The sequence below is a fragment of the Lepisosteus oculatus genome, chromosome 16, assembly GCF_040954835.1.
Source record: "Lepisosteus oculatus isolate fLepOcu1 chromosome 16, fLepOcu1.hap2, whole genome shotgun sequence".
Classification (NCBI taxonomy): Eukaryota; Metazoa; Chordata; class Actinopteri; order Semionotiformes; family Lepisosteidae; genus Lepisosteus; species Lepisosteus oculatus.
Window position 1 is genome coordinate 6,795,040 of NC_090711.1, and position 14,043 is coordinate 6,809,082.

Consider the following 14,043-nt stretch of genomic DNA (forward strand, 5'->3'; position numbering starts at 1 on the left):
CAAGGCACACAGAAAAATACATCTAGAAATGCCTGATCTTTTTTTATGAGCACCGAGATAACTAAATGTAACATCCCAGGGCAACGTAACCCATGATGTCTATGTGTCGTGACTGGGCACAGATCATCTGCGAGTGTCACTCACCAATGTGACACGAAGACACATCCACACTCCCCCGAAGCAGGTCTCCCAGCGGGCTGTTCTCAGCCGACGGCTGCAGTTTCAAACAGACCAGCTTTAGTACCGTCATGGGATGGGAAGGCCAGAGTCCTTGGCCCGGAACACAGATAGGAGTTTGACACACTCAACAGTAGTTTGTGTCATGCTGTGACACTGAATGCCATTTTGAGAGATTTTACCACAAATGTTTTAGGGTTTCTTTAAACATTTTTTGACTAAAGATTGACATTTATTCACCCTTGGGTGTTCAAGAGTTAGAAGAATTAAAGTAGTTACATAGAAAAACTGTCACTTACAATTAGGTTTATGTTCATGAACAGTATTACACTTCGCAAATAACCATGTTTTAAGGTTCAGAGAAAAGTGAGCCTCCCTTGCAATCCATACATTTCTTTTTGCAGACAGAAATACAGTGGTAACAAGTCAAGAAAACGTACAGATCTCTCAGGCTCCACAGTGGTGGGGCTGATCTCTTCCACATAGTTGGATGGGAACCACAGCTGCTTTTTTCCTCCACAGTCCCCCTTCCACCTGCAGAGTGAATGGAGGCAGACAGGACACACAATACCCAGTTAAAGAGAAACGCTGTGCAGTCTTTCACCTCATTCTCTGACAATACTGCATGTATCCCAAAACACAAGAGCTGCAAGATCCCAGAACTGTACTCTGGAGTTCCCACACACACTGCAACTCAATATCACGATGTAAAAACCAGTTCAACTCCTTAAAGTAAACTAGTGCCTCCCCTCCTTCTTATTTAGCTGCCATGGGTTTAACCAGCTGATGGGTTTGTGTGCCCTTGCTGACTCACCAGCCTCCTTCCTGTTTCTCCACATTCTGGATGATGGCATTCTTGGAAAAGGAGAGCTCATCATCACGCTGGGCCTTGTACTCGTACAGGGCCTTCACAGTGCACTGCAGAGAGGAAGACAGAGTCACTACACAAAGAGTGGATGGTTTTGGATGAATCTGGGGCTTGCCTGATGCTGAAGAAGCCACACCTTAAATGTAGGCATCTGGTTGGCTTCTACGTAAAATCCTGGATTCCGTCCTTCGTACAAAGATCCGTAATCGGGCTCCTGGAAAGACAAACTTTTTGAAACATCTTTCCTGTGATATCTTTACCACTGCGCACCTAACACACAATGTGATTCAATTTCAGACCTTACAAGAAAACCATAAATAACTGAAGAACAGAATATAAACTGGTTTCTGCCTAAAACATTGTAAAGGTTTAGAATGTTTTTTGTCAGGTTCTGCCGTTCCTACGTACAACATTTTCCAAGTTGTACTATTTCACAAAAGCAAAACATCCCATCCCAGAAAGGATCAGCTGAAGAGGCCAGAGGACACAACAGGCTTGAATAGAACTTGGAGGGATGAAAGCATAATCGCCTTGATCTGCAGCTGTTTCCAGTTAAGAAATCAGTCCTGCCACACCGAGCCGCAGACGTACAGCTGTGCCGATTTTCTCCAGTGTTTCCTCGTTGATGGGGTAGCGCAGCTTCATCTTCCTGTACAGAGGGTGCTTCTCGTAGTAGCTGATGAGGTCCACCAGGCTGTCGAACTCGGAGGTGCCCAGGACCACTGTCTGGCCCTCCTGCTGGACTCGACAGTGCTTGATCTTCCCCTCCGCCCTGTGAGAAAAATGGGGTCAGGAGTTTTGACACAAGGGGAGGGAGGGATCAGCTCTCCCTCTGTTGAACTGAGTAACACACAGCTGGATTTCTTCACACTCTTTCTCCAGGAGAGACCGCTGACCTGGGTGGGGGAAAGTTCCTTGGCTCTGACATCTATCACAAAAAGGGGATCTAACTCATAAAAAACTTAGAAAAGAAAGCATTCATGCAGTTTCATGGACTAAAATACTCTATGTACTGTTTATACTATTGCCAGTATTTGTGTGCATGTTATATATTCACTGTCTATGTATCATGTAAATTAATGAGGAAATTTGCAGACAAGTATATTCACAATTAAGTCTTAACTACTAAACAAAAATAGTTATTGCACACGGTCACATATATACAAATACATTAATGTAAGCCCTCAACTTTTGCAATAGAACAAGCACATCCCAGAATGTGAAAACACTAAAAAATGGAAGTCGAAATTCTAAGAAATGACAGCCTTTAGTAAATAAAAGGGGGGAACTGGCGTACCTGTTACTTGAACTGAAGACGACCCTGACTAAGACAAAAGAGGTGGTATATTTTTTTTAACCAACCAGCCCGTGAATTCGGCTTCCCTGCAGGTGTCAGTGCCCCAAGTGGTGGGCCAGTGTTGTCTGCTGGCGAAGTGGTGCCATTGCCATTGCAGGTCTGCTGGGTTTGGCGTGCTCACCTGAAGGAGATGGCGTAGGAATTGGGCTCCGTTCTCTTGCGCACCAAAAAGGCCCCGTCTCGAGGGACTCTCATGAGCATGTTCTCTGCGTGGCTCCGCGTGAGGTTAGCGTGGTACCACCTGCACGGCACACAAGAGCACAGCACTCAGCCTCACCATCCAGGCCACTGGAATCTCAGTGCCAGAAGAGAACTACATGCTTATCTGAGCACGAGAGAGGTGCAGACAGTCCCTGACTCACAGAATGGTTTCCAGAACTGAAACTTTACGCCAAATTTCACTTTTTTAGTGCTTTACTATTATGCTCTTCAATGGCAGTAGGTTCCTACCCTATTTTATTAACTGTCATCTAACAAATACACTGTATTATGCAATAATATTGGGGAAAAACATGAATGGACTAAACAAGACTCATGAATTAAGCAGTTGTTTAAGGAAGGGCTAGGAAACATATTTACAGTACATGTATATGCAAAAATCATAGCAACTCTGGATTTGTAAACTTGCAGTTTATGTAAAGGAAAGTTTGCATAACATGTGGCATTACCCTGGTAGTGTCTGTATATAAAAAATTAACGTTCTGATTCCTACTAATTTAACAATTAAGAAAGAAAAAGGTTACTAGCCCAGAGACTTGGGCTCAAAGGAATGTCGTACAGAGACACGCTATAATTGACACCAACCCTTTTTAGTCTTGAACAAGGAAACCTGAACCATATACTCACAACGCTCAAAAGTCAACCCAATGGATTACAAAATTAACCATAAAACACATACCTGAGAGCACAAGTGGACACTATAAAGAATACTTATAGTATATAGTGATACTTAGACCACATACTTAAGTTCACTTTTTTGACACAAAGGTTTGTGGGATTCTGGAATAGGACGGACAACCATGCTGAAGCTGATATCCTGACTTCTTTCAAGAAGAAGTCAATTAGCCCCTGGCAACCTAACGAGCTTGATGGGCAAATCAGTCTCCGTTTGTTAGGAACATTTACAATGTTTTTACAAGACCAGAAATGAGAATGATAGCTACGACAGCAATCGAGGAGTGTCTGCATAACACATTCAAATACTTCCGCTCAGTGGCGATATCAGGGTGGGAGTTGTGGGAGAGGGTGAGGGAATGACACTCACTCCTTGCTTTCGTGTGCGTTGGTCTGAGGAACAGGCTCCGTCAGCTTCATCTCGAACTCGTTGCAGCGCAGCGCCACCTGTTTGTAGTGTGTGATGAGGGCGTAGAGGCTGTCGAAAACCAGGTTGTCCGTCAGGTAGTACTTGGGGCTGCCGCCTTCTTGGCGGGAGTGAATCCGACAGTGCTGCACTCGGCTGGAGCGCCTGTGGGAGCCAGCGGACACCCGTTACCAAACTGGAGTGTCAAGCTGTCTGCATTCGCCAATCAAGACTAACCTGTTTGTCAAATTACACTGATCCATAGATGAAAATCTAATATCTCAACAAATAAAGACTTTGCATAATGAAACCAAGACCTGTTTATTCATCCCAGATTTTATAGTTTGTGTGTATAGCAGCTCTCCTTCTGCCCTGGAGTAAAGAGTGTGCTCAGCGAGCCGGCTTCCGTTACCAGAAGGATAGAGTGTAGTCTCCCACAAACGTCTCGCTCTCCCGCACGAGGAAGGAGCCGTCGGGGGCACCCGTCTCCAGGCAGTACTCCTGCAGCAGCCTCTCGGCGATCTGGCGCCCGTCACGCCCTGCGCCCAGCTTCCCGTGGAACCACTTCTCCGTGACATGCTGGTCCATGCCGTTGGACACCTGTGACACCACGGCCGCCAGCCCCAATTATCGTAAGTTGCTTGCTCCTGCAACTCTCTCAATTTCCTTTCCAACCTCAGAGACTAGGGCTTTCACTAATGCCATGAACTCTTGAAAACCTCAGAGCTCTAATGAACTGACATTACTATTAACACAGACATCACAGAGCTATCACCTCTACATGTGGTGCTCTAACTGGATTTTGCTTTACTGTGGAAAATGTACAAAAATATATCTTTACAACCTTTTAGAATTAGAATGTTGCCTTGTGTAAAATAACACCTATTCCTTCATTTTGTATTCATTTATACAATCTGGGAGGCCCATACATCAGGAGTTTCAAATGCTAGGACAAGTTTACTGGGAACAGTTAATCTGGTGATTATTAAAAGTAGTGGTTTTTTATCTGTAATTTAAAAAAGGATGGAGACCCTCTGACCCCCAGGCACCAAAATTACCTTAATTGGACACCTGCTTAGTTGAGAATATGCGTAGTTAAGCAATCATGTATAGGGTTTCCTAATCTTAAACAATAGGTGTCTTAGAGTGAAGAAACTGGATTGGGGCTCTCTGGCCAACATCCTCTCCCTGCCCTACATTAAGGAATCCAGGAGGTGAGCTCGGAAAGCTCATGACAACATTAACATACCTCTCTTTGCTCCTCTTCATCCTCGTTGCCCTGGTTGTTTGTCGTCTCTTCTGAGTAGTAAATCTTGTTGCTTGTCAATACGAAGAAGTGAGGGTACCACTCCTGAAAGGCACGAGTAAGTTGTTTCTATACAGATGATTAAAGAGGCCTTCTCCTTACATCCAACTTTTCATGCGTCATGTTTCCACAGTACAATTCCTCAACACATTTCCATACTCCAATTAAAATGCAGCACACTCAACCAAGAAATATTACAGTAAGCTATTCCAGTTTAAATCTGAACTTATTTTTAAAAAATTGCAGAACTTTTTTTCACCCCAAAATACCAAAGAACACTGTTCATCCTTTCAGGGAACATGTTTTTTGGATTTAGATCCTAGGTGTGTGCCTTTGTTGTGATACGGCTACCAGTACCTCGGTTGAGTCTTATTTGTAAACTTTCCAGATGACAATGCAAAAAAATATATATTTTTAATCAACACTGTAGAGGAAGGTTTTGCTTGTGAAGAATATCAAGATCGCTCATGGGAACCCATTCAGACATTTCCTGCTTATAATCGTAGACTGTGAAAACTAGAAAGATGCTCACGTGATTGATGGGGTCCTCAAGATAGAGGATCCCATTCTTGATGGAGTTGCTGATGTCGTTCTCCGAGTAGGGGGTAGAGGTGGACACTTCCTCGTAGGCACTGCCCTCTGCCAGTTTCTTGTGCTGCAAGGAGATGGGCCGAGGAACAAACAGAGATCCGAAAGAAGGAAGTAGTTACATTAGACCATTTCTTCAGAAGTAGTCCTCCCATTTTCTACATTATACATCCCCACAATTTTAGAACTGCCAAGTGGTAATGACTCAACAGCAACTAGCGTACCACACAGGGAGAATGAGAACCTGCAGAGACCTTCGTCTGACATGTCCTCCTGCCAGAGCCACTCATCCTCTGACACACTGCCAGGTCCACAGTGCCTTACGGGAGAGCCAGTGCCAGTTAGAGGAGCTGCATCACTTAGTGGTGTCGCTTCAAGCTTGCAAGTGCTTTACAGGTCCAAGACGTCTCTGCTGCACTCGGAGCCAAGACACACTTGTCAGCTCAAGGCCTCCAAGAACGCAACCGATCGTGCTCCCTCATTCGGAGACTCCAGGTCACAGATAAAAGTGAAATCTTTGGACCTAAAGAAATGTCTGTAACAAATGGGCTCAACATTCAAATCTGCATTCAGAAGCCCCTAACTTGACCAACTAAATTTTTTTATGGGCCCCACCCATTTGGTAAAACGCAAATACTTTCTTAAAGCAACATTTTACCAGATGAATCTTTGTGGATCATTTTAGAAAACAATTTAGAAAAGACAGCAGGCACTATCATCCTCACTCACCTTGATGAGGATTTTCCTTTTTAGCTGGTTGGGTGAAGGAAGACCATCTGCAGATATATCCACCGCCTTGGTCAACAGCATTTCTCCAAACACCTTCTTGAAGTAGGTGGCCATGTTCCTCTGCTGCACAATGCTGCAGTGGTCTTCAATGGACAGAATGATGGGATATCTGGAAGGAGAGACAAGCCACAGTGTTAAAACGACTCCCCAAGCAGAACTATATACACTGTTGGACATTTTCCCACTTTTCTGGCATAGGGGGGGGGGGGGGGGAGGAAATGATTGCAAAAACCGAATCCCTTTGTGTTTCTGCTATATAATTTAAACCTTCCCCCAGGGTTAAAACAGGGTTATTGACAATGGTCCCTATGATATGAGCCTGAATCATTATGATTACACAGCGGATACTTCGGATGGAATGAAATGCACATGACCAAAGGCAGATCTTGAGGTGCACTTACTCAGATGTGACGAAGGCATGCTCCTTAATCGTGTTCAGGACATCGCAGAACTTGATTTTGGTGGTGAGGGTGTGCCCATGATATATCACTGGCATTCCGTCTGGACCATCCCAGCAGTCCACTGAAACAAAGTGCAAGCAAATGGAACTCTTTCTAATAACCCCAGAAACTGAAATTCTGCCTGGATCCATCTTAAAAACAGCTTCATATAAAGAAAAAACAAATCATTTAAATTAAAAAAGCAGCGTGTCAGCTCAAATGGCAGAGCAGATTTACTTAACAAGAATAAGTGTTGTGTTAAGAAACCTCACAGGATAAGGAGAATGGGGATCCTTCATAATATGCCTATGCCATCATAAAAAAATGTTTATAATGTTTCCAGACCTGCATTTGTGAAGGATTAGGCTGAAATGACAAAGCACTGATTCACACACCGTATGCCAGGAGATATCAGGAAGGGTAGCTTACATTCAATACACCTGCATCCCATTCTCAGACAGCGTGCATAGGCTTCCAATGAAGACTCACTGGAGAACTGGTCCCCCGTCAGGTATCTGCAAGTAACATGGTAGGCATTTTAGCCCTCACATACTTAATTGCTGCCATTTTTGAAAGTGAAAAGTTTGGCTTTTGAAGTAAATGTTGGGTTCACAGGTAACACTAGCACTTTTCTATCTTTATACACGAGTTGCGCACGACACACACATTAAGCCTCCATCTCCCTAAAAAAATCTGAATACCAAACACAGACTACTCTGCTTGCAATGAGTCAAAGACGAACACAGCGGCTCTTACGTGTTGTGGGAGGAGGAGATCCAGTAGTGGGACAGTGGATTGTTCATGTCCTCTGGGCACACCTGGTCGAATTTGGGGTCCCAGATATTGTTTTCTTTGGAAAACAGGTAGGTCAGGAACTGCAGAAGAGAAATATCAGGAGAAAAACAGATGTTCAGCAGATATTCACATCCTGGGTGGTAAAGCAGACAGAGTGAAGAAAAACAATTAGAGCTTTAGGAAATGGACAATCTGCCCTTTGAGAAACCTGCAACGTCCACAGCAGCACTGAGACAAACAAGACAGCAGTAAGAAGGACACATCTAGGTGGTCCAGTATGATATTAAAAAGAACGCATGGACACATCTCTGAAAAACATAATGAATCAGAGTAGATATGGAGGACCAAACTCACTTCAAAGCTGAAAACAAAGGAAAAGGTCTCACATTGTTAAGATGTGAGACCACAAAACCAGCAGTGAAACAAGCACAACTGCAAGCTCAGAGGGATTAAAAAAAAGCTCAAGAAACATAAGTGGTCTCACATTTTACTTCAAAGAGTTTGAAGTAAAATGTGACACCACTACAATGACTATTCACCTGAACCAGGGCGGAATAGACCTGTCTTGGTCACTGTACCACAAAAAGGATAGTACTGCCTTAGAAAGAGTTCAAAGGAAAGCAATAAAAATAATTTGTGGTCTCAGGGGATAATCATATACAAACAGGTTAAAAGAACTTGTTTAGTCTAAAACAAAGAAGATTGAGAGGTGAATTGATTGAAATAAATAAAATCCCAAGATGTAAAGACAGGGAACTCTTTCATTCTCTGTAGTGAAACAAGGACACAGTCACAACTGGAAACCAAGAGAGAATTTGTTTATGATAGAGAATGGGAAACAGCTCCTAGAGGTGTGAATGTCTGGCCCGACTTCCCAGCCATGTGATTAAGGCTCCTTCAAGAAGCTCCAGCAGGAAACGACAGACAGGAAACAAATGAGAGGAGACTTTCTTGTGTTGTGATTTAGAGAGATAAAATCTTGCCAGTACAAGACTGATTTATTAGGAAAATGGTTTATAAAGACTTTCTTGTTGTCCAGAAAAGTAGGTTGAACGCTCTCTGTAGTACTTGTAGTACTAACAATACAAGGTAACATGATATTGATCATATATATAAAATAATGTTTCTAAACATTTTTAAAGGTTCTTGAACTACCAGAGAGGTCTGCCAGTTTTTAAACTGCACTGGGCACCCAATATGTGCAACTGCTATGTTATATATTGTGCGGTGAAAATGAAGAAGCCAAGAGAAAGCTCAAGCCTTCATCTGCAAAGCAATGTCTTCTATAGGTTTTGTTGTTCCCTTAATACAGATGTCATGTCTATCACTCTAACCTGGCTATACGGATATGGAGTCCTATATGTGTCAGCACCAAACAGATTGTTAAATGCTCTGAATGTGCAAAGCTGTAGCCAGCAGCCATATCACCCTTGCAACCCACTGAAGCTCAGCAGGTGTGAGCCTGGTCAGTACCTGGATGGGAGACCTCCTGGGAAAAACTAAGGTTGCTGCTGGAAGAGGTGTTAGTTGGGGCCAGCAGGGGGTGCTCACCCTGCGGTCTGCGTGGCTCCTAATGCCATAGTATAGTGATGGGGATACTATACTGTAAAAAGGCGCCGTCTATTAGATGAGACGTAAAACCGAGGTCCTGACTCTCTGTGATCATTAAAAATTTCAGGGTGCGTCTCGAAAAGAGAAGGTGTGTTACCCCGGCATCCTGGCCAAATTTCCCATTGGGCTTTACCAATCATGGCCTCCTAATAATCCCCATCTATAAAAAAATGGCGTCACTCTGTTCTTCTCCCCACTGTAGCTGATGTGTGGTGAGCGTTCTGGCACACTTTGGCTGCCGTCACATCATCCAGGTGGGGCTGCACATTGGTGGTGGTGGATCCCCATTAGCTGTAAAGCACTTTGAGTGCAGTGTCCAGAAAAGTGCTATCTAAGTGTCAGCAATCATCTTGGGTGTGAGGGCCACACAGGTAGAAAGTCAATGGAGTAAACAGATATGAAACAATGCAATTCAATTTCCAAAACAGGTGCTGTTAAGTTACTAAGGTTTATAAAAAAAACAGCTGGTAAAGAAGTAAACCAGGAATTCCGCCCTGCGGTGGTGAACAGTGCAGGCAGCTCACCTCGTCCTGGTAAAAGAAGGGCTGCTCTATCTCCCTCAGTGGGTCCTGCAGGTAGCTGAACATGAACACCTGGACCTGGTTGTTGTCTGTGGCCCACAGCTCCTGCGTGTAAACAACATATAAAGTCACACCAGCTTCCTGATCCCCGGCCTGAAGCCACACTTTTCCTTACGTAAACAGCATATATCAAATTTTCATTATACAAATATTTAAACATTATAGAAATATACATAAAAACAGTTCTCAGAGCGGGGCTTTGGTCATTAGCATGGGTGTATGTGGTCGACTAAAGAGAAGTGCTGCAAAAAAACACTTATATTAAATAAGGCACAAAGAATAATCCAAAAGATCAGTGTTGCAGGATTAACACATTTCTCATCAATTGTCTCCAAAATCATGAACGTTTAATGGAAAGCCTTGAATTCTACAATTTTCTTTTAAAAGAACCATAGTCATTAACCATAATTAGGTCTTGCATATACAGGGCAACAAATGGGTTTAGAATACCTTCCTCAATACAACTGCAGTTAAAAGCTTTTCAATAGTACATTTTACATTTTTTATACTGTCCTTATTGAATAGATAGGTTTTTTTATGAAGAGGACAGAGGAATCAATAACATCAGTTCACTTAATACCTTCTGTTGTTCCACTAAAAAAGACTGAAACTCTTCTAGAGTGACTTTATGCTGATCTGGTCTTTCTGCATATCTGTAAGAAAGAAACAAATGTAATTAATTTCCTAGGAATGGGCAAAGTAACTTTTATGTCCTGAAACATATCCAAATAAATAGAAATAAAAAGCATCAAAGTAAATCTAAAATGTCAGTTCCAGGCAAGGGCTGTATCACTGCCAGGAGAAGAGCCCTCTCCCTCCATGTTGTTCGTTTCTGCTCCCTGGAGGGATGGGGCTGGTGCCACCTCTATCGCTATTCCCACAAGCCCTTCCAGATCCTTTAGTAGGCCACTCTCCTCTGTCTACAACTTAAAACATTCTACTGACTACCAAGACACATTATTACTAATAAAAGAAATCCATCATTCCTGAATTTGTGGCATTCTATCACAAAGGGCACGAAGATTTTACATGTGCTTTTCTGCTAAAAAAAAAACATTCTTGGGGGAGCGCTGCATGATTTTGCCCAGTATGATTCTAAGCGGGCTTCTAAGATTCAGCTTCTATTGAGCTCAACACACCACAGCAGCAGTGCACAGAGAAACTGCTGAGGTTTTCCCATCTCTTTTTACACTTTACAGTCTTGTAACGGGATGGTTTGTTTCAGGCACTGGTTTGTGTCCTGTGTTTTTTTTTTAAGTTGAGCACTCTTTCTCTTGATGACCTCGTTAGGGGCAAACCAATTATTGTTGTTTTTACAAAGTCAGTTATCATCATACTTTAACAGACCTTGAGGCAGTTTGGTGACTAACAGAGCCGCATAGCTAAGCTTACAAGTTCTAGTAATTATTCCCCACATTCCACCACACGATTAAATACTTACACTATAACCTGGACTACAGTTCAACATATTTGCCCCGCTTCCCTGTTTTATGGAAATAACATCTAGGGAATTATGCAACCGTCACTCATTACAGAGGTTTGCACACACCCAACATGTCAGTGATGGAGGGACACCTCAAGAATAACCTGGCCTACCCAAGCCCCCCTGAACACCTGCAGCACACAGCTGTGTGCCACTACGTGAAACATCCCAGCCAGAGGGCTAACGACACAGGCCAGGCTAAGACAGGCGATGTGCCAATTACTAGGCTCCGTGTTCCTGACAAATGGACCTCTTACTGTTTTTAGCCAGTCATCCATAGGAAAGTTTTAAAACAGGAATCAAATGTGTAAACTTACTTTTGGAGGAAAGGAATGTCCATCTACAAAAAAAGCAAACAGATGTGTCAGTATCTCACCTAAATAATTACAAATGATCAGATCGCAATGAATGCAGTAAGTTCACTGCTTCCCACACCTTTTACACTCACATTGTGAGATTTGCTTTGTAGAGGTCAGCAGCAACACTGAACAATACATGGTAAACGTTTTGGTCATACTGTACTTAATTTCCAAACTTCAATTTCATAACAAGCAGCAGTATTTTCCAATATTTCTCCTTCTGTGTCAGTTTCAAATACAATTAGGACACTAATGCCAGTGACAGTCTAGTGATAATAAGTGATTACAATACTCTAAGTGCCTATCATATAACAAAGTCTGATTCAAATCTGATGGATTATTGTAAGCAATCTGTTAGTTATCATCATGTCATCAACATTAATATTAAAGCTTCTTTAAAAAATAAGCATTACCTTATGTATTATCTGAGTGAAATAAACAAATGTAGAATAAGACTGTACATTTACTATTTGAGAGTTTCCTTACAGAAAAGATCCTGGTAGCCCTAATTATTTATTCAATAATACAAAAAGTAATCCCAAAGTAATCCCATATGATGCATGAAGTGACTCAACTGGAGTAGTATAACAGATTAAAATACAGATTACAGTCCAAATTAAATATTGCATATTTAAAAATCCATAAGAAATGTAACTTTATAGCAGAACAATGGAGCAGCTTTCATTCAGCTTGTTCTTTCAAAAAGCACACCTTCCTTTCCTCATTGTAACAATTTCCCTTGCTACAAAAAGCACCGTGGCTTGTGCTAAATTAATGCAACAATACTACCAGTGAAACTAAGCAAGCCATTAGCTGCACAGCTTCAAAGTCAAGAATATTATGACGTCTTTCCGATTTATGAGATTTGAACCCAGACCTTAATTCCCCAGTGATTCAGCAAAGTGCAATTTACGCCAAGACCCAGAAACTGTGAGGAACTGGACTGAAGCAGCAACTCAACAGCAGACAGACTCTTATAACTGGATAGTTTTAAATGGCAACCTCTAGAAGCACAACAAGCAATGAGCCAGGCAAAATTAAAAGTTGTGTATCTCCTCATAAGTTCAAAAGTGTTCTTCACACTACAGTAGCACACATATAAACCCAGGCACTCACAGACCCAATCACAATTCTTTTAGATGATTAGTCGTGAAACACACGGTTCTTTGCACGCCACTTGTGCATCTGCGGCTTAATGGCTTTTACCAGAAGGTCTCCTACATTTTAAACCTGTAGGTATTGATTTCAGAGCCGAGGAGGATGAACAGAAAACTGGGGGGGGGTAGAGTGGTTTGGATTAAAATATTCTGCTTGCATGAAAGCCATATCTGTCTCCCCTGTGCTTTGGGAGCCCTTCTTGTGAATTCAACATTACTCGGAATACATGATCACACACAGCCCACTTGGTGCAGGAGCGATCTGTTTCTCCATCTCGGAACAGCAATGTCACTGTAATCAAAGAAGCTCTGAATCCAGACAGGCATAACCTGAGCTGAACTTCGCCTATTTGGGTTCATTATTTAAGGCTCACAGACAGAAGTATTACTTGCAGCCTTGTAGTGTGATCTGATCAGCTCTCAAAAGAGCTAAGCAAGGCTGAGATCCCCTGCACCCAAATACCCCATTACGGAAACCACAGACACTGTTATGGGAGGTGCTGTCCTACAGATAACCTGTTAAACGAGCTCCTGATTACCATGAACTATGGCAAAGTTTTTAAAAGCAGGGTGTGAACCTCAGTCTCAACTAAATTCCACTCCGGGTGTGCATAATCTAGCCTCCCTAAATTCTAAGGCTGGCTCAAGGGGTGAAGTCATTTCTCACTTTTCCTCCTGATCTGCGGTGTAGTAGGGCTGTTGTCTGCCGTGTGTGTCAACCAGGTCAAAACCAAAAACAGCTTCACTTCGCTTTTCTCACCCCATTCCCTCAGCTCCTCAGATTAACTTACAGACTGCTGGGCATCAAACATCAGGCTACGATACAGCTGGGCAAACTGACTGTAGGTGACGTCCCCGTTTCTGAGCTCCACATCCTGAAAAAGACACACACATACAAGAATGCTGCATGTAACAAAGTTTAGGAAAAATCATTCTTGTTAGTATCATGTTACGCTGAAAAAACACTTCAATATAATGCATCATTTAATAGCTAGGTACACAACGTGAACACCAAGAGCTTGTATTTCAAATTTTCGCTGGCAGTAGCAAAAAAAAACTATTTTAAAAATGGAACCTTTGAAATGAGACCTGATAAACCTGACCTCCAGAAATTACTTATTCTTTACAAATTAATGTACAGTTATGTCCACTCAGAGCCCATTTACCATGACCCAACAGGAATGGCTGATATTACAGCTCATTCAGTAAGGCTGAGGTGATTACGAATGCTT

General features: G+C 42.5%; 1 protein-coding gene across 3 annotated transcripts in view; it reads right to left on the reverse strand.

The window, feature by feature from the left end:
• plcg1 (phospholipase C, gamma 1) overlaps positions 1-14,043 on the reverse strand; it is a 37,454-nt gene that overhangs the window by 6,270 nt on the left and 17,141 nt on the right. For all 3 annotated transcript variants that reach the window (XM_015364828.2, XM_006639522.3, XM_069179624.1), the window contains 18 exons: positions 13,603-13,686; positions 11,613-11,635; positions 10,393-10,465; positions 9,756-9,857; positions 7,582-7,700; positions 7,255-7,340; positions 6,787-6,907; positions 6,326-6,494; positions 5,541-5,663; positions 4,952-5,053; positions 4,115-4,302; positions 3,667-3,867; positions 2,524-2,643; positions 1,637-1,817; positions 1,182-1,259; positions 992-1,095; positions 618-711; positions 145-214 (listed from right to left, as the gene is read on the reverse strand). In XM_015364828.2, the coding sequence (XP_015220314.1) occupies positions 145-214; positions 618-711; positions 992-1,095; positions 1,182-1,259; positions 1,637-1,817; positions 2,524-2,643; positions 3,667-3,867; positions 4,115-4,302; positions 4,952-5,053; positions 5,541-5,663; positions 6,326-6,494; positions 6,787-6,907; positions 7,255-7,340; positions 7,582-7,700; positions 9,756-9,857; positions 10,393-10,465; positions 11,613-11,635; positions 13,603-13,686 (2,038 nt within the window). The remainder of the gene's footprint in view (positions 1-144; positions 215-617; positions 712-991; positions 1,096-1,181; positions 1,260-1,636; positions 1,818-2,523; positions 2,644-3,666; positions 3,868-4,114; positions 4,303-4,951; positions 5,054-5,540; positions 5,664-6,325; positions 6,495-6,786; positions 6,908-7,254; positions 7,341-7,581; positions 7,701-9,755; positions 9,858-10,392; positions 10,466-11,612; positions 11,636-13,602; positions 13,687-14,043) is intronic.